We start from the raw sequence: 26,663 nt of genomic DNA, 5'->3' as shown, positions 1-26,663 counted from the left end.
GTGATTCTTGTGTTCCTATGAATGGAAAAAGAGATGGGGAGTGAGGAAAAGAAGCTCAGATTTGGAGACAAAGCAGTAGCCATCATAACCATCCAGGTTGGGATTACCAATTTCTAATACAATGGGAGAGTCCCCAGTTTTCTATTTTTGATGTAGAAACAAAGTTTGTGCACTGTCATACACCCTGCTTCTGCCATGTGAGAGGCAGCAGCACATGTCCTGTATACAAGGGTAATATTAAGATAGTGACAGACAGTAGAAAAATGTATTAAATGAGAGGGACAGATACAGACACCTATGTGTAACAGGGTAGTTGCCCCTTTAAGGGTGTCCGGAGGCCTGGGACCAACCTGCCCTGTTCAATTATCAGACACAGTGCTGGAAGGGTAAGAACTCCCTATAAAGGGATGAGAAAGCTCAGTTGGAGGCCTGGAGAGTGTTGGGTATTAGTCCTTCCCAGGTGGGGGAGACAGACCAGTGGCCTACATGTGGTGGAGAACACAGGTTGGTGAAGTTGGGTGCAGAAGATGGTGCACTGGTTACAGGACCTTGCTACCTGTTGGTTGTGCTCAGAGACTAATTCTGTGGAGACTATTATTGTCTGGTGGTTCTGGACCCATTCTTGTAGATCCTGCCTGTGGGAGCCCAACGTTGGGTAAAGTGGTTTTGGCCATCATCCAGGGAGTGACCTGAGCAGAGTGGAAGTGTCCCATGGGGGAGAGCAAGAATGGGAGGTTGGGGGAAGCTCTCAAGGGGTCAGAATCCTAGCTAGCCCTAGACGTAGGGTTTCAGAAGGGTTCAGCTCCACAGTGTTGGAGAATTTCTGTTGAGGGGGAGAAGTCCTGGTGGTATGTTACTGATCCAGCAAACCTGGGCACATCAAGAGAGATTGCCTAGTAATAAAGTGCAATTATGCAGGGTGCTATTTCAGCCAAGGGGTGGGAGCGGGGGAGGGGGGACACTGCCTCCTAACAATTCCTCCATTAAGTAACATGTAAGGCATCCATTAAAGGGACACACAAAGCAGGTCAGAGCACCAGAAAAAGGAGTTCTTCCAGTGAAGTCTGTAAGGGGCACCCCATCAACCTCCAATTTCATAATTCTGACAAATTGATGCCATCACAGGATGAGAGACAACCAATTTCAAGGCTTGTGTGAGGGGGAGAGGGAGGTGGACAGTTTATGGCTTTGCAGGGAGGACCCCAATCAAACATCCTCCTGTGGAGGGATCCCCAAGTTTATGGCTTTTCAGAATAGAACTCCTCTGTATGGAGAGGTATTTTCATGGCTGTGTAGGGGGACCCTGCTCCCATATGCTCTTCATGGGGAGGGATCCCCAGGCTCACGGCATTGCAGAGCACCCCAGTTCAATGCATTCACTGGGAGGGACCTCCCCCGGTTTCACCCCGTTGCAGAGCACTCCTGTTCAATGCATTCACTGGGAGGGAGCTCCCCCGGTTTCACCCCGTTGCAGAGCACTCCTGTTCAATGCATTCACTGGGAGGGGTCCCCAGTTTTCTGGCTCTCAGGGGATACCCAAGCCAATGCATTTCATGTCTCGCAAGCGAGGGGCTTTGCTGGCATAAGGAGGGCTCCGCACCAGCAACCGCGGGGGTTCGGAGTCACCCTTGCGTGGGGGTGACTCTCGACCAGGTGCAAGCTCAGCTCCTTCCCTAGCAATGCCCCGTGAGGGGCGAGGGTCGTCCCTTACCCGAGGCGCTCGCTGAGTGGGATGAGGGAACGCAGGCGCACTGGAGAACCCACGGGCGGCAAGAGAAGCGCGTGCGGTCAGTGTCTCCATGGCAACCACGGCCGGGGACCTGAGCTCGCGGCCAGGGCAGCTCTCGGGAACCCCATGGCAACGGCCGCAGGTAGCCGCCACGGGGAGGGGTCTGCCGCCTGGGCCCCCGGACTCTGACCCCCAGCCCCGGGGAGCCCCAGGCATTCAGAGCGCAGGGGCCCGCCGGCCATGGAGACCCCAGACTGGAGCGGGGCAGGAGGCACGGTGACGCCGCCGCGTTTTGTGGGAGACCCCGGCGTGTAGGGTGCACACGCGGGCAGGGCCGCCCAGAGGATTGGGGGGCCTGGGGCAAAGCAATTTCAGGGGCCCCTTCCATAAAAAAAAGTTGCAATACCATAGAATGCTATATTCTCCTGGGGGCCTGGGGCAAATTGCCCCACTTGCCCCCCGGTGACCCTGCAAGGGGGGGATATTCTACATGGTGTCTCGGCGTGATCAGATCTGCCGACCCCCAATTCCGTGCTGGGGGAGAGACTGGCCATGTGGGGCAAAGCTTGGAAGGAACTTAGCCCAGAGCCCCATTCTGCCAGCAGCACTTACTAGTGGGTATAATGGAGGTGCCTCGATGCACGCTCGGCTGGATCGGGCTCCTAACCGGTAAGGCGTGCTTTGCTGTGCCTGATTTTAAAAAGCTTATTTGAAACTAAAACCTGTGAGGAATATAGTTAATGTTTGAAATATCCACTTGTAATTGCCTAGTAAGAGTTGCTTGTTTGCCAAACGGGTGTGTGTGTGTGTGTGTGTGTGTGTAAGGGGATTTTTTTTTTTAATATTAGGCTATTTTTCCCCCATAGTGTGACATCAGAGTTATCAGTGAGAGCACCTAGAATACAGTGTGATTTTTGTGAAATGACAGCTCACACCTCTGAAGGTAACTTTATTGCTAGAAAAGTTATACCATAAGTTAATATTTAATTTGTGTTGAAATTCTCCACTGCTGCATATTGACACACATTATTTATTATTTAAGGAAATATCAATATAAGATACAGGCCTTTGAGACTATAGTTCTAATTTAAAAGTAGATTAAAGATGATCAAGTATATTGCAACAGTGAAATCTCTCGGTTTTGCTTAGTAAAAAATTCTGTACTCACAGACGTGGGCTTGTTATTTTGCCATGGAGGAACATAGGGGTATGTCTACACGGCAGCTGGGAGCAGGCAGACAGACTTGTGCTAGTCAGGCTTGAGCTATTGCACTAAAAATATCAGTGTGGAACTTGTGGCTTGGGCTCTCAAGCACTCCCGACCCCCTGGATCTGAGCTAGGGTGGCTAGCCTGCGTCTCCACCAGGGCCATCCACGCTGCTATTTTTACATGTTAGTTCAAACCCAACTAGCATGAGTTTGTCTACCTGGGCTGGGAGGGTAGCTTCCAGCTGCAGTGTAGACATACCCTATACATAGAATCCTATAGTAAACATTATGGGAATGTTCTCTCAAGCATCCAAGATTTGTTCAGTGCAGCAGAGCAGAGGAGTGGTTCCTGATTCTATGGGCTTGTCTGCATTTGCCCCTGTGTGAGTTAGGGCCTTGTCTTCAAGGTCTGATACACAGCTTTTAACAGGCCAAACTGTTAACTTATGTAAAAACTCCAAACTGCCTTGTCTTCACTAGGGTTTTACTTCGAGGTAGGAACACATCTTTTTTTCCCCCGGTGAAGACAAGGACCTGTGTGGAGTGCTAGAGAAGTGTATGAATACATATGTACATATGCAAGGACAAAATATAACCCTAAACTGGATGAGGGATGCTTAAGTGGTTGTTTTGTCTTTCATCTGTATTACTCTGCCATTTGTCTGATTTTGAATATTGATTAAAAGTGCAAAGTCTAGAGTCTTTCTACCAAGGTGGTATTTTTTTGTTTTTTCCCCCAAGTTAGAAAGATTGATTCCATCTCCAATCAGAACTGCTGACTGTTGAACCTCAGCCCAAAGGGGCAGAATTGCTCTGTTGTTTATTTGTCAAAAGAGTTGCCGTTATTTTTAATTGTTATTTTAAAAGTTCACATCTCAAACTCACTACAGGTAGGATTGAAATAATGTATATCAGCAGGGGGAATCATTTTGAGGAATTTTGATTTCACTCTCTGAGTATCTGCCTCTCAGGCCTGGTCTATACTACAAAGTTAGGTTGACATAATTCGCCTTGCGTCAACCTAGTTTTGCATGAGTCTACACTCAAATTTGTCTCCTGCTGATACAGCGATGCAGTAACACCATCTCCCCAAATGGCATTGAGCCATGGTGAATGTACTGTGGTGATGGAGTGCAGTGTAGACACCGTCTGTTCTATACTGACCCTAACAGTCCTCTAGCAGCTGTCCCACAATGCCTGAAACTCACTGCTTTGGTCTGTAGTGTGAACTCTGCTGCCCACGGGTCACAGAGATCCGAAGCTACCCACCCACCCTCACTAAAAACCACATGTTTTTGAAATGCCTTTTCCTGATTGCCCAGCTTGTGGACACACCATGCACATTGTTGTGTGCAACTGCCAAACCGACCGTGCTGGCTACATGCTCCAGACACACTCCTGCGTGGAATAGACAAAGAGGTATCAGATCTCCTTGGCCTGTGGGGAAAAGAGACTGTGCAGGCATGGAACAGCCATAAAAATGTGACAGATTACATGGGGGATGCAGGTGAAGGGGTACGATAGGAATCAGCAGCGATGACGTGTGAAAGCTAAGGAACTGCAGAAGGCACACCAGAAGGCCAGGGGGCCCAACAGTTGATCTAGTGCTGAGCTGCGGACCTGCTGCTGTTACAATGAGCTGCATGCCATACTTGCCGAGGAGCCTGAGAGACAGATCCCTGCTGTGAACAGTGAGGAGGAGGATGGGGGGCATGCACTCAGGGGTGTCCAACTATGCTGCGAACCAGGACCTGTTTGAGGCTCCACCACCGTCTAGTCAGCCCCATCAGCAGAGCTCGGGCGAGTAGGGAAAGGAACCTTGGGTAAATGTGTGAATGCAGTTCCCATTACAGTGATTAAATGTACAGATGGTGCCTGACCCAATGCATCAGGAAGCAGGTATTGACTTTACATTAATTTACTCATAGAAGAGGTAGCGGTACATCAAACAGAGGTAGAGTTATCTGGTTTTCATTTATTTGTAGAGTCAGGCAAGGGAGGCCATGCAGAGCAGTTTGTTTATGTACACAGGGATGTCCCTTGAACCCTCCTGAGAGATCTCAATGAAACTTTCATACTCCGCAATCCTCTCCCAAAGCTTTCTAGGGATGGCAGTCTTATTTCTTCCTCTGCGATAGGACACTTTCCCATGCCAGTCCGCAATGACTTCGGCGGGCACCATAGCAGTACATAGGCTAGCAGCATATGGTTCCAAGTGGCTTTGGGATGTCCCCAGCAGCTGTGCTCTCTGTTCCTTTGTTACCCTCAGAAGCAAGAGACCAGCTAAAATCACCACTGCCTGTGGAAAATAGTGCCAGTACTCAGTACCGTTGCCCTACATTCGTACCCATGGAGATGGGGGCCAACATTTTATTGTTTCATCCTACAGAACAATTCTCTCCTCATTTACCCTGTGCCCCTGCTGGGCCATACTCACCATGGCTGGAACTGGAGAGCCGTGCTGTGCACAGGCATTCTGGAGCTGAAGTGTCAATAAGCATGTCTTGTTTAAAACTTTAGGAGAGCAAAGGAAGGGAGTTCTGAAACTTAACTTTCACTTTATAAATACAACGATACCACTCTGAATTTTTTCTGTGTCTTCTGTGGTTGTGGCCTGGAGGGGTCCCCCTCCACACCTGTTGAAAGCCTGACCTGGATAAGGAGGAAAAAGAAGACGACTCAGGAGAATATGTTCTCAAGACAGTGCCGCTTCGGACTGTGAGCAGAGGGGCTGACGGGTGAATATTTCCGACAGCATGGAGAAAGGCCCAGGAGTCCCAGCAGTCAATGGAGAACTCCATGTTAGCACTTCCCTAGGCCCCCAACTTTCCATGTGGCATCTATGGCTCCCACTCCATGCTAGAAAACAGTAAGAACAGCTTAACATAAACTGACCCGGTTGCTGTTTGCTGGTTTGTGTAGGCAAAATTGACTGAAATGGACATGAACATTCTTTCCCCTTGTAAGTTCTGTTAATTTATTTCAGAATTTTTTATTGTGTTTGTTTTTTAATTGCACATAGGTTTTTTTGCACTAGTTGCAGGATGCAATCAAATTCTATTTTGGGGCATTTTTATTACTTCACAACATATGCTACAGAATGTCTAGAACTACTGAAAGCACCCACTACTTGTTATTGTACAGGACGACAGAACTCATAGGATCAGTGACAAACAGTGTAATAATTATAAACTTACAGCTAGCACTGCATATTAAGAGGTGCATTAACAGACAGTGTTACATTCATAAATGTACATCAACCACCACACAGTACCCTGCAGCCCCCAAAACTTCAGGACCAGGTAGAGAGCACAGTCCACGACACCACATTACAGTACTGTGGCTAACTGTTAAAGGGCTCTTTCAAGGCCTCCTTCAGTTGCATAGCTCCATGTTGAGCTCTTCTAATAGCTCTTGTGTCTGGCTGTTCAGATTCAGCAGACAGCCACTCCACCTCCACCCTTGTGGCAACTTTTCCCCCTTTGCCTCACAGATATTCTGCAGGATATGACTGGCAGCTACAACCATTTGCAGTGTTTTTCTTACTGAGATCCAATCATGACAGTAAACACGGCCAGATTCCCCTCAATCTAACACAAGCCCATTCAACTGTCATTCTGCACCTTCTGAGCTGATAGCTGAACCTTTCGTTGGTGCTGTTGAGATGGCTGGCTTCATAAGCAAGCAGTAGGCTGAGTCCCCCGGGATCACTATTGCCATTTCAGCATCGGCAGTGCTAATCTGCTGGGCAGGAAAGAATGTCCTTGGTTGCAGCTTTCTGAACAGTCCTCTGTTCTTAAAGATGTAAGCGTCATGCATCTTCCCTGACCAGCCAGTACTGATATGGGGAAGTGTCTCCGGTGAGCCCCCAATGCTTGTATTACCATAGAAAAGCCTTTTCGTTGATGTAGTCTGTGGCAAGATGGGCTGGTGCCAAAATAGAGATATACCTGCCATCTGTCACCCCACGACAGTTCATGAACTGCACTGATGCAAATCCATCCTCTATGTCTTGCACATTACCAAGAGTCCAGTCCTGCGTAGCATGACACTTGCATGACAGCTGCCCCCACGGTGGATTTTCCAACTCCAAAATAATTTCCCACTGACTGGTAGCAATCAATTTAGTGTTACAAATTTCCACAGTGCGATTGCCACTCACTTCTCAACTGTCCATGCAGCTCTAATTCTGGTGTCTCTGTGCTGGAGGGCTGGGGATTCAGCATACAGATCCAGGAGTGTGGCCTTTCACATCAGAAAATTCTGCAGCCAAGCCTTGTCTTCCCAAATCTGCATTATGATATCATCCCACCAGCCAGTGCTTGTTTCTCGGGCTCAGAAGCAGCATTCCACCGTCTGCAGCTGCTCCGTAAACTCCACCAACAACATTGAATTGGTTCTCGCTATGTCCCACAATAATCTGTCCTCCGATAAATGTTTATATCCTCTGCTGCTGCAGTTCTTCTTGAAGCTCTGCAAATATCAGAGGATCATACATCCTTGTGTTCACAATGCTTGTGACAAAAGTGTAGAGCTTTGTGGGCTCCATACTTCAGAGATGGCAGACAGTGAGAAATACTGTGCAGTTTTGTAGGATTTTTTTAAAAAGGCACCAAAATGAAGGGATATGGATGACATTATGGGATAGAGAAAGATGCATGATGAGAACTTGACCCCTTTCTCCCAGGGTATTCCTGCCCCACCAGGCATTGCTAGTATTTCCCAAAAGACAGTGTGCTGGATGATGGTGAGTCGCACACTGGAATACCTATGCACGGTGCATTGCTGTGCATCAACACAAGCACTCCTGGTGAATATGCAGAGCACTGACGCAAGGAGCCAAAATACTAACCGTGGCAGCTTTATGCTTGCGTTGACCAAAGTTTGTAGTGTAGACATGGCCAAAAAGTCTAGATGGTTCATAGTCCCAGATCCTAATACTTGTCCTAGATGCTCAAAAAGGAGTAGCCTGAAATGCATTTTTTCCATCCAGAAATGGCTAAGTGGTTGAACTATTCCCCTCTGTTATGGCCTCATTACAGAGATTCATGCATGTGAATTCTCCAGACTGCATTATTGCAACACACACTCTTACCTGGTGTTAACACTAAAGATCACTCTGGGCTTGTCTGTATGGAGAGTTAGTGCGTGGGAAATAGTGTAAATCTACAGTGCTCTAGCCTGCCATGTACTAACTAGTCATATGGAAACTCCTACAGGACACTAAAAGTCTATAGCGTGCTTTGACTTACTGCTGTCTCTCAAGTTTGTAGGGGCCCCAGATTCTATATGATGGGCACGTTAGAAATGCATAAAACTGTCTACTAAATTGCTTTTATTTTTAAGCTGTCATGTCAACTCGTCTAAGTCTCCATAAACAGTATTTGCAAGCCTGCCAAGAGTCGAGCCAGCCAGAAAACCCTTTCATAGCCCACATGCTTGAAGAAGCTGAGAAAGCAGATATAACGTAAGGAAATAATAAATAGCATATTTTAAATACTTCTGAACGCTTTGGACAGCGTAACAGGACCAGGAATGGAATGATGAAAAAGGACAGTTCTCTGGTTTAAACACAAATCACCTTTTTTGGGTTTAGATTTTATTGCAGGAGTTCTGGTTTAATTCAAGTTGACAACAGCTTGGCAAAAATCTGTAGCTGCATATTCCTTCCAGGCAGAAAACTCAAAAAGTACAAAACATATAGGGCAGTAGTTTCCAAACTACGCAAGCTCTCGTCAACAGGTACGTGAGAAAAATCCTGTAATGGTGGACAATGCATTTTATTTAGTACAGAGGTTCTCAAACTGGAGCATGCCCTGGAGGAATGTTCGTGTGGGGGGAGAGGGAGGTGTGAGCGGCGACGCCAGGCAGCTCAGGCCAGCCCCAACTGGCAGGGCTTGGGGAGGGAGTGTCACCTCCACTGCCTGTCTCACCTTGGGCCAGCCCCAGGCAGCGGGGCTTGGGCGGTGGGGAGCGCCACCTCCACCCTGACTCATCTCAGCATGCCACCCAAATTTGAGCTGAGCCCCCCCCCTTTGAGTTACAATTTTTGGATGTGCCCCCCCAACCCAGACAGGCCTGGCGTCGCCGCTCACCCCTCAGAACGTTTCTTTGCACCCCACAGTTTGAAAACCTTTAGAAGCTGCCACAAGTACTCCTGTTCTTTATTCAAGGTAAAGTGACCCGTTAACACCTCTGCAGTCATAGGATAAAAAGAAGGGGTTAGTGGGTTACAGATTGTTGTAATAAGCCATAAATCCACTGTCTCTGGTCAGCCCATGATTTTTGGTATCTAGCAGAGTATTGAATTTAAGCTCCCAGGCTCATCTTTTGAAAGTAGGTTTCATTTGAGGATGAGGACCGATATGTCAGATATAGATCACTTTGTGAAAAGTGTTCACCCACAGGTGATAGGGTGTTTTTGTCCTTTATCATTTTTCTAAGGCCTTGTCTACACTACGAGAGTACTTCGATTTTAGTTAATTCGACTATGTGGAATCGATATTACTAAGTCGAACGTGTGTGTCCACACTAAGGACAGTAATTCGACTTTGTGAGACTTTGTGAGTCCACACTAACGGGGCAAGCGTCGACATTGGAAGCGGTGCACTGTGGGCAGCTATCCCACAGTTCCCGCAGTCCCCCCTGCCCTTTGGAATTCTGGGTCGAGCCCCAAATGCCTTCTGGGTAAAAAAATGTGTCGAGGGTGCTTTTGGGCGCCTGTCGTCATCCGTCCGTCACTCAAGCCCTCCCTCCCTCCCTCCCTCCCTGAAAGCGCCGGCGGGAAATAATTTCGCGCGCTTTTCTGATTACTGACAGCGCGGACGCCACAGCAGTGCGAGCATGGATCCCGCTGCGACCATCGCTGCAGTTGTGGCAGTTCTCAACGCCTCGCAGCTTCTCCTCCACCTGTACCAGAGGCAGCTGCAGATCAATCATGAGAGGAGGCTACGGCACTACCGTGACGGCATGAAGTCGGACACTAGCTCCGACCTCTCTGAGAACATGAGACCCAGCGCCCAGGACATCTCGCTGTCACTGGGTCTTGTTGATACTGTTGAACGGCGATTCTGGGCCCGTGAAACCAGCACGGAATGGTGGGACCGCATAGTGCTGCAGGTCTGGGATGAATCCCAGTGGCTGCGCAACTTTCGCATGCGGAAGGGGACTTTCCTCGAACTGTGTGAGTTGCTGTCCCCTGCCCTGAAGCGAAAGGACACCCGGATGCAGGCAGCCCTGACTGTCCAGAAGCGAGTGGCCATAGCCCTCTGGAAGCTCGCAACGCCAGACAGCTACCGGTCCGTCGCTAACCAGTTTGGCGTGGGCAAGTCTACCGTGGGGGTTGCTGTTATGCAAGTAGCCAGGGCAATCGTCAAGCTACTGCTATCTAAGGTAGTGACCCTGGGAAACGTGGAGCTCATCAGAGATGGCTTTGCCGAGATGGGATTCCCAAACTGCGGTGGGGCTATAGATGGGACTCACATCCCTATCCTGGCACCGGAGCACCAGGCTAGCCAGTACATCAACCGGAAGGGCTACTTTTCCATGGTGCTGCAAGCACTGGTGGACCATCGGGGACGTTTTACCAATATCTACGTTGGATGGCCTGGCAAGGTTCATGACGCTAGGGTGTTCAGGAACTCTGGTCTGTGTAGACGGCTGCAGGAAGGTATTTACTTCCCGGACCACAAAGTAACTGTTGGGGATGTGGAGATGCCTACAGTCATCCTCGGGGACCCTGCATACCCGCTAATGCCCTGGCTCATGAAGCCCTACACTGGCGCACTGGACTCAGGGAAAGAACTATTCAACTACCGGCTCAGCAAGTGCAGAATGGTGGTGGAGTGTGCTTTTGGCCGTCTCAAGGGCAGATGGAGAAGCCTACTCACTCGCTGTGATCTCAGCGAGACCAATATCCCCATTGTGATAGCTGCTTGCTGTGTGCTCCACAATTTGTGTGAGAGCAAGGGGGAGACCTATATGTCGGGGTGGGAGGTTGAGGCAAATAGCCTGGCTTCTGATTACGTCCAGCCAGACAGCAGGGCGATTAGAAGATCACAGCGGGACGCACTGTGCATCAGGGAGGCTTTGAAAGCCAGGTTCCTGACTGAACAGGGTCTCCAGTGACTTTTTACTTTGTGGACACAGATGCTGAACCTGCCCCCGTTTCTTTACCCAGTTACTGTTGACTATCCTTCCAAGTTACATACCCCCTTCCCCACCTTCCCAACAAATAAAATCTGTTCTGTTCTGTTAATGAACAAGGTTCTCTTTTTTACTGTTTTCGCGGGAATGTTTTAAACCGGGGACGCAGACTGTGGCGGGGGGCGGGCTTACTGTTTTGATGCAAATGATGCTTCTAAAGTCCGGGAATGACAGGCTCCGCAGTGCTGCATTGGTTGTTTCAACGCAGCCTGCCAGCAGTCCTGGGCGGGACTGGATGTATGTGTCGGCCAAGTGACTTTCTGGCAGGGGGCGGAGGGTAACAGATCCCCTGCTGCGTGGCTCTGTGATCCAGGATAAGGACCGCGGCATAGGATCTCTAACTGCCCTCCCCCGACACAAAGTCACAGATCAACCCCCTCGCACCCCAGAACAAGAAAACCGCCTCCCAGACTGACCAGGGTAACTGGTGACTGTGCTGTGTATGTGTCCTGATGCTGGACCTGCCCCCGCCTCTGTAGCCTGCTACAGGTGACTGTCCTGTCCAAGTAACAAACCCCTTCCCCCCCTTCAGACAGAATCCCCTCCAAAAGACACTCTCGGAAACAGTACTTAACAGAAACAGATGTTTTATTACGAACCGCACATGAAAAGGGGGGGGGAAGAAAACTTGGACATGGGCTAGTGTGAGATGGGTAGGAAAGGACTTTTCAAAGTTTGGAACGAGAGCCTTCCATTGCTGCAGCAGTGTGCAGTGGCCGACTGACAGTTTTAACGGCCCTTGCCGCCCCTCCTTCTTTGTACTTTTGGTGAGGGGGGTGTGGGACTTGGTGGCGGGGGAGGGCGGTTAGAGATAGACAGCAGCAGTGCTCTGTCCTCCTGCCTCCGGTCTTGCAGAACATCCACTAGGCGCCGGAGCGTCTCCGTTTGCTCCCTCATTAGTCCAAGCAGGGTTTGAGTAGCCTGCTGGTCCTCCTGGCGCCACCTCTCCTCCCGTTCCATGACTGCTCTGTGCATTTGTGACAAGTTCTCCCTCCACTGTGTCGTCTGGGCTGCCTGCTCTCGTGAGCACTCCATAAGTTCATAAAACATGTCTTCACGAGTTTTTCTCTTCCTTCTTCTAATCTGCGCTAGCCTCTGGGAGTGTGATGCCAGGCTGGGTTGGGAGACAGTCGCAGATGTGTCTGTGGGAATGGGAAAAAGGGAGTAAATTCCTGAGCCAGATAAATGAAGTTGCTAACAAAGAGCATAGTCTTTCTCTGTGAACAACACCATGCACTGCACCTTTCACATGCGCACTCAGGACAAGGTCGAATTTTCGGCCCTCGCCTTATGTGTCTGGGGTCCTGCAGTTGCGATCAGAGAAGCGTTGCAGGACACCTCTACTTCTGCTGCGGGCAAACATGGTAAGCCGTAGACTTGTGGCAGCTTAAACATGTAATAGTAGCACTGGGCTCCTTTCGCACTGAATGCAAGGCCACTCTCTGCTGGCAGCAATCAGGGAAGCATGAGCTCTGCCCCTGTCCCACCACCTCGCGGCTGTCCCCGGGAAAGATCCCTGTATGCTGCCCCTCTGCCGCCTCCACCGCGTGGCTGTAAAGCAGTCCAAATACTAACATTCCCCTCCCTAATTTAAAGCAGGGCGTCATGTGTGACATAACCCTCATGAGGATCTCGGAGACCGAGAGGGGAAGGATGCTGCGTGAATGCATGCAGAGGCCTGGGCCATATGCCGCCATGCTGTGCCGCGCACTGATCCCCGACTACCTCATGGACTCATGGCGTGGGAACGTGTGCTACCACGGGGGACCAAACAAGATTGCCCTGCCGTTGAACCTCGTGCGCATGCTGGAGCGGTACCTCCAGGAGAGCTATGCGGAGCTATCCCAGGAGGACTGTCTGTCCATTCCCGGGCACATTGACCGCCTTTTCCTTTAAGTTGAGCATAACGGACTACAGAGTGGAGGGGCCGTGTTGTGGACTAATCATGAATATCCGGACAGTACTTGATTTTCTATACATAGTTAGTAGTAAAAAGTTTACTAAGCCAAATAAATCATGAACAACAAATTACTGAAATAGTTATTATTCCTGTTTTGTTATAAATAAAAGTTTCTATGTTTAACTGAGTGACTGAAAAGCCCATTCTTAACAATATAAATATTCCACTTATGTTAAAATGAAATGTTTAGATGTTTAAAGCACTCACTGCTTGATCCTTCCCCTGATTCGGTGTCCGGGGTAAGGGCTGTGGACGGTTGGTAGGGGATCTCGGTAAGGGTGATGAAGAGCTCCTGGCTGTCGTTGAAATCAGCGGTGCAAGCGCTGTCGACTGCCTCGTCCTCCTCATCTCCTTCCTCATCTTCCCCGTCACCTAACATTTCCGAGGAGGAACCGGTCGTGGACAATATCCCATCCTCGGAGTCCACGGTCACTGGTGGGGTAGTGGTGGCGGCCGCACCTAGGATGGAATGCAGTGCCTCGTAGAAACGTGATGTGTGGGGCTGGGATCCGGAGCGTCGGTTTGCCTCTTTGGTTTTTTGGTAGCCTTGTCTCAGCTCCTTGATTTTCACGCGGCACTGCGTTGCATCCCGGCTGTATCCTCTCTCTGCCATGGCTTTAGAGATCTTCTCATAGATCTTTGCATTCCTTCTTTTGGAGCGCAGCTCTGAAAGCACGGACTCATCGCCCCAGACAGCGATGAGATCCAACACCTCCCGATCAGTCCATGCTGGGGCCCTCTTTCTATTAGATTGCACGGCCAACTCTGCTGGAGAGCTCTGCATCGTTGCTAGTGCTGCTGAGCTCTCCACGCTGTCCAAACAGAAAATGAGATTCAAACTGGCCAGACAGGAAAAGGAATTCAAATTTTCCCGGGGCTTTTCCTGTGTGGCTGGTCAGAGCATCCGAGCTCGAAGTGCTGTCCAGAGCGTCAACAGAGTGGTGCACTGTGGGATAGCTCCCGGAGCTATTACCGTCGATTTCCATCCACACCTAGCCTAATTCGATATTGCCATTTCTAATTTAGCGCTACTCCTCTCGTTTTCGAGGATTACAGAAGTCGAATTTAAAAGAGCTCTATTTCGAACTAAGTAGCTTCGTGGTGTGGACGGGTGCAGGGTTAATTCGATGTAACGGCGCTAAATTCGATATAAGCTCCTAGTGTAGACCAGGCCTAAGTGAGTTCATTTGAGAGCATAGTGATTGCCTGGTTTCACGTAATTGTTATTTGGGCATTTAGTGCACTGGATGACATATACCACATGTTGTGATAGGCATGTATAGGACCCATGGATCTTGAAAGGTATGTTGATCATTGTGGCAGTGGAGATACGTCTGCAGGTTTTGCATCTGTTGTTCTGGCAGGGTCTGATGCTGCTTTGAGTTGGTGTATCCGGGTCTGTGGAGATCTTGCTTCTGACGACGAGCTTGGAGAGGTTGGGGGGTAATTTGAAGGCCAGAAGTGGAGGTTCAGGAAAGATTTCTTTCAGGTTGGGGGGGTCCTGATTGAGTCTGGGTTGTGGTTGTTTGATGGCACTGTGTATAGGTTCCAGTGTAGGGTGCTGGCTATAGATGACAGATTTCTTTGTGTGTTTGGGGTGGTCTGAGGAAAGATGATGTAGAGAAAATGGAAAGAGAGCTGCTTTCTTCTGTGCTCAATTATTGAGGATGGGGTAGAGTAAAACAAAGGAAAAAGGAGAGAATGAACATTCCAGAATAATCTCCTGAATCATTTTGTTGCTAAAATTCTAAGTGGGTTCTTGTGGCAGTACAGTGTATCAGGCTTTCAAAATGAACAATTATGAATTACAGCTAGTATAGCATTGTTCTCCATGGATTTTTTTGATCCAGATGTCACAATCCCGATAAATATACTAGTGGGGGGGAAGCACTATTGCATCTCCATCCCATGATACATATAGAACTAATACTTTGTATAGTGTTTCTTTCTCCTGCCATCCTTATGTTTTAAAGTATTTCTACATTACAACAGATTGACAAAAGGGATCACATTAAAAATAGCTGGAAATAACCGCTTGGTGCCAGTACAGAAAGTTACAGATGAGGATTTTCGAATGCTTGCCTGCATCTTAAGCAATAACACATTTGTTACAGGTATGTCGTCTCATTACTTCATATCTATTTATAAATTGGAAACAAGAAACAGTTCTTTCTTCTTACCTTTCTTGTGGAGATCAATTAGTTATTAATAAGTGTTGTTAGTCTTATTTATTTCTGTATTCTTTGCCTTTCAGGGCTGGACCTTAGATACAATGTATTAACTGATGTTGGAGCAGAGCATGCTGCAAAATTCCTTCAGGTAGTTTTCTCTGGGCCAAAATATTTGATTTTTTCCTCAAGTTTGTGGTTTCATTGGCCATGATAACATTTATGTGCAATATATTGGTGACAGTATGTGTTGTTTTGGAAAAATTCCAGAAATCTTGGCTTTGCATATCCAGATACATCCATTTATAATATCAGATTGCATTCATCATAAACTTTTTGCAGTTGTTTCAATATTACAGTACAGTCTGCAAAAGAGGCATTTGTGTAGCATTTTGGTAGTATATTGTGCATGACAAAATTAACGGAAATGCACAAAAACATAATGTATATCCTTAGTATGTATGGAAACTTAAAAACATAGGCTTCTAGTGCCCGCCAGAAGCAAGCTATATACAGGAATCCCTGTAGTCTGCAATTCCACATCTATGGAGTTAGCTCATTGCTTCAGAATCATGCTCCAAACCTAAACTTTCACTTTAAAATGAAAATTTATGCTTCTAGCTCTAATAGTTGTGTAGAAAATCTTGAAAATGTGATCAGTGTAAACCAGTGCAGTATTGCTTTCCTGAGCCTGCTGACAGCCTGAAACAGTACCTCTGAGGCATTTACTATTGCAGTCTTTTCCCGGGGCTTTGAACTGAAACCTAAGGATGACCATTTAAATATCAACAGTATTAACTTTTTTATTGATGATCATTTTAGTAGCATTTTAGCACTGGTATCCCCCAGTCCCAAGCTGCCTCCCACACCTCCCCAATTATCTAAACAAATACTTCCCCACTTGCCTAAATCTCCGATTTGCCCCTTGTCATCTTCTGTGATGAGGTTATTTGTTGTAGGTACAAAAACCTTTGGCATGTTGAAAACTGAATATGCAAATGTAGCAGTTTGAAGCTGGGCCATTGGTTAATAAGGATGTTTGTTAGTTTTTGGTTAATCGCTGCTGTGTTCATTTTTGTGTTGTTTTTAAATGTTGGTGCTCAATATATTAATTATGGAGAAAACAGTTTCTAAACAAAATGTCTTTCAAACCCGTGTGAGGCATCAGCTCTTTAAAATGAGAAAATGCTCTGTAAAATATATTTCTGAGTTTGGCGTTGGTTTCCTGTTTGTGTACTGTAGGAAAACTCAACCCTGCACTACCTCAATCTGATGTTTAATGATATTTGCACCAATGGAGCAGAATTGATAGCTAAAGCATTGCATGTAAGTATTAATCGATATACTATAGTAATTTTGACAATAGCATCTGATTTGATATTGTATCTTCTGATGGACATCAGCATCAAAGTGAATCTGAAAAACCCCTTTTCTTTCCTTATATCCAGTATTTGTTGTAACAAAGAGATTGCTTTGTCTTCTCAAGACAGACTGTATCTCTGCTACTTTTAGATCATCTTTCAGAAGAAGAGAAAACTGCCCTCTGCAGCCATTGATATTTATTGATTTCAACTATAAAATAGCTGGATATCTCTTTGTGAAAATCATGAAACTGAAAAATAAAACAAAATGTCATGTATTTCATCAAAATTTGATGGGACAAAATTTCACACAATTCCATACATGGCCAAGTATTTTTTTTTTAATTTTCCATTATGTTCTGAAACTTGCTATCAGATGCCTTTTATATGCCTATTTTTGTCTTTGTTTTTAAATTTTCCTTTTTTATGGTGACATTATTTGCCTTGACATCAGTTTGTCTAGGACATCACTGTATAATCCCACATATCAGCATTATAAAATGTGTTTTTTATAATTTCATATTTAAATTGCTCATAATAGATTTTTCAGCACAATTTCTGTTACAGTGGCACTGAGGAATTAAAAAATGAAAATTATTGTGTATACACTACAGCTAGGGCCTCATCCTGCAAATGCTTAGGGCCTGATCCAATGCCCACTGAAGTCAATAGGAATATTTTCCTTGACTTCAGTGGACTTTGGATCAAGTCCTTAGTTTGCCAAAAAAGAGGCCAATCATGCAAAGATCTGTGCACAAGCTTAACTGTCTGCACTTTGATTACTCATGTGATAAAGGCAGATGAAAGACCTGCAAACTTATAGTTTTCTAAATTAAAAAATTCAGCTATTAGCTAAATATGTGAAATTACAGACATTATAATAAAATATAATGATGAATGGATTTAACTCTATTTTTAAGCAGTTTAGACACAAATATCAGTCTGGAATTCTTTAATAAACATATGAAAATTGGTAGATTATAGTGGAAGCACAGATACCCATAAATAATTCAGAGCCCTCCCACCCTTTCAAATCCTTATGCTCTTGGTAGACTTTACTCAGGCAGCTAGTCCCAGTGAAAGGATAGGCAGCTACTTAGTTACTGTTAGCAATTGGCTGTATTCCTTACAGAAGATGACATTTTGTCTTTATGCCACAATTAAAAAATCTGTAGTAAAATGTATAATATCACAGCTTAGATCATTTCAGGGAAATCCTTTTAAATTTTCTTGCCTAGAGGAATGAAACGCTCCTACACCTGAGAATGACTGGCAACAAAATTGAAAACAAAGGTGGGATGTACTTTGCTTCAATGCTGCAAATTAATTCGACCTTAGAGAAGTTAGATCTTGGAGACTGTGATCTGGTGAGTAAAGTAAAATTATCAACTTAAACTGCAAACTAATAGCCTTTCAAGTGTATTATAAATAGGGAGACCAGATAGCAACTGTGAAAAAACGGGACAGGTGGTGGGGGGTAATAGGCGCCTGTATAAGAAAAAGTCCCCAAAAACGAGACTGTCCCTTTAAAAATGGGACATCAGGTCACCCTAATTATAAAGGTCCTGTGGTTAAATTAGTGGAAGATGCCATCTGTTGCCACTTGTTTTATATACTGTGATATCTTCAACTATCACAAAATATCCTGTTGCAACTAGCAAGATGCACTTGGAAGGGCCTGTAGCATAGTGTGTTTATAGGAGTATGTGATGTAGTACATCATAACCTCTAACTGTCAGTTCCTTTACTCCCAAAGAGCCATTAGAGGAGTTTGACTGTTGTTCTGTTGTGACGTTCCCCACTTGTGTTATCTGGACCAGTGATCTGCTAGGTCTCTCCAATCCTAGACTCTGGGAGCCAGCCTTACCCTGCTCTGCTGTGAGATCCCCCACTCCTGGGCTGTTCACGCACAGCCTCTGGCACATAAGCTGCCCCTTGGATTGTGCAACTGAATGACACTAGCCAATATCTCCGGTCCCAAACACAACCCTAGGAACCTCTGTCTTTCAGTGTCCAGTTATGCCCGCTGGATGCTGCAAGCTTGTTTGAGTTTGTCAATTTAACAAAGAAATTGATATGTACCAGGTTTGTTATCCCAAGGAGAGTCTCTGACATGCTTCAAACCAAATGCACTGCTTCAGGTAGAATAAACAAACAGATTTATTAACTACCAAGATACATTTTAAGTGATTATAAATCAAAGCATAACAAGTCAGATTTGGTCAAATGTAATAAAAGCAAAACACATTCTAAGCTGATCTTAACACTTTCAATGCCCTTACAAACTTAGATGCTTCTCACCACAGGCTGGCTGGTTGTTCTTCAGCCAGGCTCTCCCCTTTGATCGGCGCTTCAGTCGCTTGGTGTGGTGTCTGTAGATGTAGGTCGAAGAGAGAGAGAGAGCATGGCAAACGTCTCTCCCTTTTATCATGTCCTTTCTTCCCTCTTGGCTTTGCCCCCCGCTACCCCTTCAGAGTCAGGTGAGCATTACCTCATCACAGTCCCAAACTGGCCAAAGGAAGGGGGGTGACTCACTCCAGAGTCCAACAGATCCTTTTGTTGCTGCCTAGGCCAGTGTCCTTTGTTCCTGTGAGGCTGGGCTGGGTTTGTCCCATACCTGCCCTGATGAAGTGTGAACTGCCTCTCTGCTCTTGGAGAGTTTTTGCCTGGGGTTATTTTAAGACATGAGGGTACATTTTTCAGCCTCATAACTACATACATGAAATTATAACCTATAACATTACTATAACATAACTGTAACAACAATGCTCAGTGCATCATGAGCCTTCTGAAGACACGCAACATGACAAACTTTGCATTGGATACCACACAATCATTTTACAAGGGTGAACCTGGGGGTGCTGGGTGGTTCCCCGAGGTACAGAGTGTCAGAACTGTACTCTCTAATATTTTGAGAGATTCAGTTTGTGTTATATATGTCATATCATCCAGAGCTCATGTAATTCATGTAAGAAAGAGATTCCTTATTTCCTAACGGCTCTTTTCATTCTAAAGCAGCTTCTGCGGGGGTATCAAGCGTTGAAAGGTGCACTCCCTTTCAAGAAGTGCTCTTCTCTCATTATCAGCCACATTGTGTCAAAAGCACTATTGTGTGGATGCGCATGGATGCCACCAGCTTCCCCTAGATGGAGTCACAGACTACCCAGTCTAGTTGTCAGGCCATCCGTATACGGCAGTGGGTTCTTCCCTGGAGAACAGGGCTGCTAATATAAGTAATGAAAGTTTCTAGTGGAGGGTACTGTCTGAGTGAAGAAACCTATGGAGAATGAGGTTTCATTTTAAGTTTACTAATATTTCTGGTGCTCCCAAACTGGAAGGTGAAAATGCCTTTAAAAATTAAAGATATTACAAGCATGTATACTGGGAAGATATAGTCACCACAGATAAACACAGCTCTTAGAAGCTTTGAATAATTGTACTTCTATGCTTGAGTAAAATCAGTTTAAGGGAACATTTCCTGCTTTGCTATGTGATTATAAAAACAGTAGCATAACCGGCTTGTCAAAAGACAGTGTTCCTTTGACAGTTCAGCGTGTTACAGATGTATGACTGAGGGGACAGGAATAAAAAATCAGAACTGGAATCTATAGTAGAACCTCACTAGTTTGACTTCACTGATTCACACACTTCATAATTTTCATGGGATGCATATCCACTTAATATGAAGATAATTAATAGAAGTGTGTTAGCTTTAGTGAGTTCTCATCTACCCTGCTCCTCACCCTTGGCTTGGGGAGCCGTGCACACCACAATCCCCACCTTACCACAGGGAACTCTACCCTCCAAAACCCTAACCAGAGAGGCCAACCCACCTGAATTCCAGCCTTATCTTAGTGACCTCCTACCCATCCTATCCTTGTCCTAAGGGTTATACCTTCCACAACACCTACCCTAACCCAAGCCGGGGAGCCCCACTCTCTACAGCCCTAACCTTAGCCCGGAGAGGCCTGTTCACTTGAACACTAACCCTGGACCAAGGAGCCCAGTCCTAACGCTAGCCTAGGGAGCCCTGCCCAGCCCTATCCACAGCCTGTCCTCTGGAGCCCTACCTGCCAGAACCCTACCCCTAGCCTCAGGAGTCCTACGTTCTTAACCACTAAACTTAGCTGGGAACCCTACACTCCACAACGCTAACCCTAGCACAGCTAGAGCCACTGACCTGAAAGCTAACCTTTGCTCCACATCCCTAATACTAGCCCATTTTAGACATACGCACCTGAACACTAACTCTTGCTCTGGGAAGCCTACCCTCCACAGTCATAGTCCTAGCTGAAGAAGGCTTACCCACCTGAACCCTAACCTGGAGAACCATACCCACCTGAACCCTAACCCTCACCTGAAGAGCCCTGCCCTCCACAACCCTAACCTTAGCCCAGAGAGCACTCCCCTCCATAACCCTCACCCTAGCTCAGTGAGGCCCACCTACCTGAACCCTAACCTTAGCCCTGATAGCCCTGCATTCCACAACCCTATCCCGAACCCGGGGAGCTCTGCCCCCTATACCCATGGTATTACTAACAGTTTTACCCCATACATTACGAAAAATTCTTCTCCTCATTTATCAGATTCTGTTTATTTTCAGCAGGTCTCATAGTAATTCATGCCAATTATTTCAGTTCCATTCTCTTAACATCCTTTGCCTGCTGGTATTTTCAGGAAATGTTTGTATGTATTGCAGTACTGCAGAGGCAGATGACCACTGAATATCTCCAACACACATGGAGCTAAAAATAATAGTATTTCTAACTCATGTCAATTTGATATTTATGATCTTCTAAAAATACATCCTGTAAGGAGGCATGGTATCTTTGGTATGTTGCTTTATTTATATATTGAACAGGTTTCTCTAAAAAGTTTATCTGTTTTTGTTTTCAGGGTACACAAAGTCTAATAGCAATAGCAACAGTTATGAGCCATAACAAAGCAATGAAAGCACTAAACCTAAACCGTCCTATACTGTACAGCCAAGAGGTATGTGTATATACTGTAGGGTCAGTTCAATTAAACAGATATACGCATACAGAGAAGCAATACTGATACCTTTATGGAGGCCTATAGTGGTCTTGGACTCTATGTCTCTCTGGGGCTTCTTTATATGCTTGTGTGAGAGCTGCCAGGGTTGTTTTTTAAGTCTTTCTGCCCAAGGAAGAGAGAACACCAAGAAAAAAGATTGTAGACAGACTCAGGAGCCAAGATTGTCATACCTCCTTGCCTAGGGTTATGCTCCTGAATCATAATTTAGGCACATGAAGAAACAGCCTTCTTTTCAAAGTGCTCAGTTCTTAACCTCAATAGAAGCAGTTGGATGATCAGCCCTTATTTAGGGGTTGTCTAAATGGAAATTGCAGAGTAAGAGTGGCTTTTTTTGTTTAGCTTAAACTCTTTCCTAAGTGACATAAACAGAACCAAAGAAATGTCACTCTTAAAATGAGGTAAGTGTCCATTTGGCGGTTCTGACAGTATAACTACATCAGTTTAAATTCACACCTTGGCTTTTACTGAAAAAACTTCCCTGTGTAGACAAGACCGTAGGTGCCTAACCATGGATTTAGGAGCCTAATTTTAGGCTCCTGCTTTTGAAAAAATCTGGACCAGAATAAACTCCACGCTATACTAAGGGCCCAATCCAACACCCAGTGAAGATTATGGGAGTCCTCCCATTTGTTACTCCTCTCTGGTCTGTAGGCTTCTCCATTGTGTCTACCTGACTGAAGCCCCATATAAATTATTGTCTTAACCAAAGGTGATAACTTTGAAACCAATTCGCTGCCTCTTATAGAGGCAGGATATATGTTTTTTCTATAGTTAATCCCTCTTTCAAAGACTTCTGCTCTTCATAAAATAATTGTTGATACCTATTTCTGTTACACCATTGACGTCAATAGGAATTGGATCAAGTCCTAAAACATTGTGTCATGGAATCTTGGAAAAGAAATGATCAAGGTAGATGAGAGAACTAGTAGTTGTTAGAGTATTGACTTGCCTGAGATTTACACTACAGGGGTATACAGTTCTGTAAATCTGCAGCCACATTTTGGTTACTTTCACTATTTTCCCAGTGATCACAATAAGAAATTGTTTCCTGATTTTTTGTATATCAAGTTGTAATACATCAGAAGGAAGATGAGTTAAGGCCAAATTCTGCTCTTTGACATCTACCGTTGACTGCAGGGAAGGTTGTACTTGTTCTTGGGGCCAAACACCAAAGAGTGGTGTTTGACCCTAAAAACTGATCTGATGTTAAAATTATAGTTTAACTGAGATTTTATTTTTAGGAAGAGACCACAGTTCACACAGCTCTAATGATGAAAAATAACTCTTGTCTTATGGAACTGCATTTGTGCAAACATGAAATGAAGAACTTCGGTGTGGAGCGACTGTGTGATGCATTGTATGAAAACCGCAGCCTGCGATATCTTGACCTCAGTTGGTAAAAGATTCACCCTCTGTTTTTGTTTAAATTACACAAACAGAGAGTATATTGTTGCTGGTGAAAACTGTGCACAATGCAATATCAGTGTAGCAGGCAGGAGGGGTATTATATGGTATTGCTACTGTTCCCTCCAGAAAAAATGTGATTTTTCTAGGTGAGATGGAGAGTTGAGGTGGAAGCCATAGTTGGAGGGAGTGCAACATTATTAAGGGATAAACTAGTATTTAGCCATAGCCTTAGCTGTGAGGGTGGTGGAGACATGCCACCACAGAAGGAGCACCAGAAAACATTCTGCCTCCGGGAGGTGCAATGCCCCCTATGTATATCGAGGAGCAATTAACAACACCCCTTTAAGGGGTGCAGCATCCTCCACCCTCGCCAGCCTGACTGGTCAACTCTGCTATGACTCTGGCCACAGAAGGAGGGGAAGAAAGGTCTCCCTCTCTCCTCTCCCCTGCTGCTTAAGGGCTATGCCATAGTCTAATCCTAAATTTACAAGCTTCAACCTAAGTGGTCAGCTATACCTGATTAAATCATTTTCCTGCCTTGCAGGGGCCACAGGCCTGAGTGCATTTCAGTCCCTCCTTCTTTTCTACCCATTGTCACGCAATAGTTTAGTCTCCTGAGAGCTTTAATACTTTCGTCTAATTCTTGTTGTTGGGCTTGGTGTGGGGGTAGGGTAGCTGGGTGGTGTTGGTGGCCTGTGATATAGAGGATGTTAGACTATAGATAATCTGATGGTCCCTTGTGGCCTTAAATTCTGTAGTACTGTACACTTGAGTGAAGAAAGAGCACTTACTCTACAGTACATACTAATCAGACAGTGTGTGAAATTATGCCACTCTACAGAAGATGTAAAAAATCAAAATTGGAAAAATACAATATAAGACATTTAGGACCTGATCCGGTTATCCAGCAACTATTGGAAGTGCCTGCACATGGATTGCTAGAATGGGTTCTAAAAATCCCATTAATCGATTAGCTTGTGTTAATAGTTGCCAGTTGGAGTAAAAATCCGGTTCGAGTATATGTATTGTACATCGCTTCCACAGCTGTACGTTTCAGAACAGTTTATTCAGCAGCCTATGAGGCATTTTTTGCCTAGGAAGTAATACTGCAGGTTTCACAATAGTATCCCCCTTTAAAAAACAACCACATTTCTCTTTCAGTAATAAAATAACTCGCGATGGTGTGAAATTTTTGGGAGAACTGCTGAAACGGAACCAAACTCTGGAAATCCTAGATCTTAATTCAAACAGGATAGAAGATGATGGAGCCATCTATCTGAGTGAAGCCCTGGCTTTGTACAACAGGACTCTTCAAGCGTTAGTATAGATAAAACTCCCCAAAAGAGATTGCAGGTGTAACTAGTGGAAAATCGGAAAACGTGACACAGCAGTATATGAGTTGGTACATCATTTTTTTACGCTAGTGATCCAAACTGCAAAGTCAAACAGTTTCCAAAATCACACATGGATGGGGACAGCTGGGGTCACTGATGATGACAGTCCCATGGCTTCACCTGGACTCTGGCAGAACCAGTGAAATACCAATCCAAGGAATGCTCCCCACTCAGCAAAGCAAACCTGAGTGTCTGGACTGGCTGGGTTGAACTGCTGGGTCAATCTGTGGGAGGGAAGTCACATGGACTCTCCGCTCTTGGGAGGAGGGATGCTAGAAACAAGAAAGGCTAGGGGCAGAGGGAAGAGAGGCAAGAGAGGGAGAAAACATGAAGATGCTTCCTTCCCACCAGTGACAAAGCCCTAGCAGTTTCCCTACCCAGCTTCTGACCCCTAAATTTGATCATCCCCCTGACAAAAGGAGGCCAAACTCTTTACCACCTCAGTGACTAAACCCTGGAACACTACTGCTGCCAAGCACTTCCCTTCATGGCAAAAGTCCCAAACTCTCTCCTCCCTCCACCAGGCACAATTCCAAGCTGCTAAATTTTCTGGTTTACCCTTCCTATGGTCAATTCTACTAAAAGCCCTTTAAACTTTTTTCCATTTTACTTGTTCCCCCCCCCCCCTTGGTTTAAGTTATTCGTTGTTATAGAACAGTAGTTTCTGTTGGAAATGTTTTTACTGCTTGTTCTCATACTTTTGATATTTTAGCAAGTTCTTTTCCCCTTATGGATGAATCTAAAATTAATTTGATAGTATTTTCCTCTGTATTATATTTGTTCACAGTTCACATCTCGAGTCACTCTAACGAACATTTGGCGGTCAGATCTGGTTCTCGCTTCTTTTTAGTATCTTGACTGTCTAGGCCCTTTCCTGCAAAAGGATTTGCAAACAAAAATCCTAATTGCTGCACAGAGTGCCGTTTAAGTCACTGTGACACACTGCAAGAATAGGGGTCTGTGTGTGTTGTTTCAGGTCTTAACAAGGATTTTCTTGAAGCCTTTTTTTAGTTTATTTCAGGTTCACCAAGAGATTGTCTAATCTCTCCTACAGGATATATTTTGTGTCTTGCAGAAAACCATACCTTTGGCTGGATGTAAGCACTGATCATAGCTGTTGCCTGAAGCCATTAGTTTTGGGGAGTAAAGTTCAAAGAGTCTGTTAGGTGCCTCTGAAAAACTTTCAGGTTCACCAATACAAAAATACCTCTCCCAGCTCCAGGATCAAAGTTTAACTTGGCTAGAAGCCAGGGCCATGCTTCAAAACAGACTAAATATGAGAGCTGGCCACCAAGCATAGGGTCACCTGCTTTGAAGAAATGAATTGTCTAAGTCTTTGCCACCCAAATCAAGGAAGTGCCTTGAGGAATATTAGAATTATATAGGACTTAATAACAGATTTGAGCTATAAAAATCATTTTTGTTGCTGATTTGTTCCAAATACCGTACTTATGAGGTAGGAATCAAATGCTTTGGAATTTACGTATATAATTTGTTTTTGTTTTATTTCTTCTGTTTACTAGGTTAGCAGTAGTGAGCAACAATATAAGTGGAAAAGGACTTGTTGCTCTTTCGGATTCAATGAAAACAAACATGGTGCTTTCCTATATTTATATTTGGGGAAACAAATTTGATGAGGACACCTGTGTCGTAAGTGTTTTCTATAGCACTGACTTTTTCCACACCTTATCTTCGTTTTATACAACTAGTATGCTCACTACAACTATTTGTAAAACTGATGTGTAGTTCATTATATTTTATTTTATTGTAAAATTATGGTAGTTGTGGCATGGTCTTCTCATACCGAGCAATTACGGGACAGTAAAAATATACAAGTGATTAAAATGCCATTGAGTGCTGACCCAGTCTGCATCGTCTTCTACTGTTCTGCTTTGGACTTTCTAAGCCTCTGGCAGGTAGAACATGTTAGAAGAATGTTAAATTTAAATCCTTTGCATTTGTTCATTTCAGGCATTTTCAGACTTAATTAAAACTGGCCGCTTGAAACCAAATTGTACAGACGTGGATCCGTATGAAGTGGATGGGCATGTATATCTTGCAGAACTCTCTCATGGCCTTAAAAGGCATTACTATTGGACACCAAGTTATGGGGAGGTTGATAACAAAGATGCTAATGCCAGTCTTGCAATAGGAGCAGTTGCAGAACATTTGTGA

The 26,663-nt window shown here is 45.2% G+C and overlaps 1 protein-coding gene across 1 annotated transcript; it reads left to right on the top strand.

Moving 5' to 3' along the window:
- The first annotated feature begins 1,732 nt into the window (after positions 1-1,732).
- LRRC34 (leucine rich repeat containing 34) lies at positions 1,733-26,663 on the top strand. The gene is given in 13 exon segments (XM_065411072.1): positions 1,733-1,847; positions 1,850-1,871; positions 2,596-2,672; positions 8,285-8,405; positions 15,096-15,217; positions 15,358-15,422; positions 16,514-16,597; positions 17,871-17,999; positions 21,529-21,624; positions 22,929-23,083; positions 24,256-24,411; positions 26,012-26,138; positions 26,460-26,663. Coding segments are annotated over 13 exon segments (1,473 nt in total).

This window comes from Emys orbicularis, chromosome 9, assembly GCF_028017835.1.
Source record: "Emys orbicularis isolate rEmyOrb1 chromosome 9, rEmyOrb1.hap1, whole genome shotgun sequence".
NCBI classification, from domain to species: Eukaryota; Metazoa; Chordata; order Testudines; family Emydidae; genus Emys; species Emys orbicularis.
The sequence above is the reverse complement of the archived record's forward strand: the minus strand, read 5'-3'. Positions and strand labels throughout refer to the sequence as shown.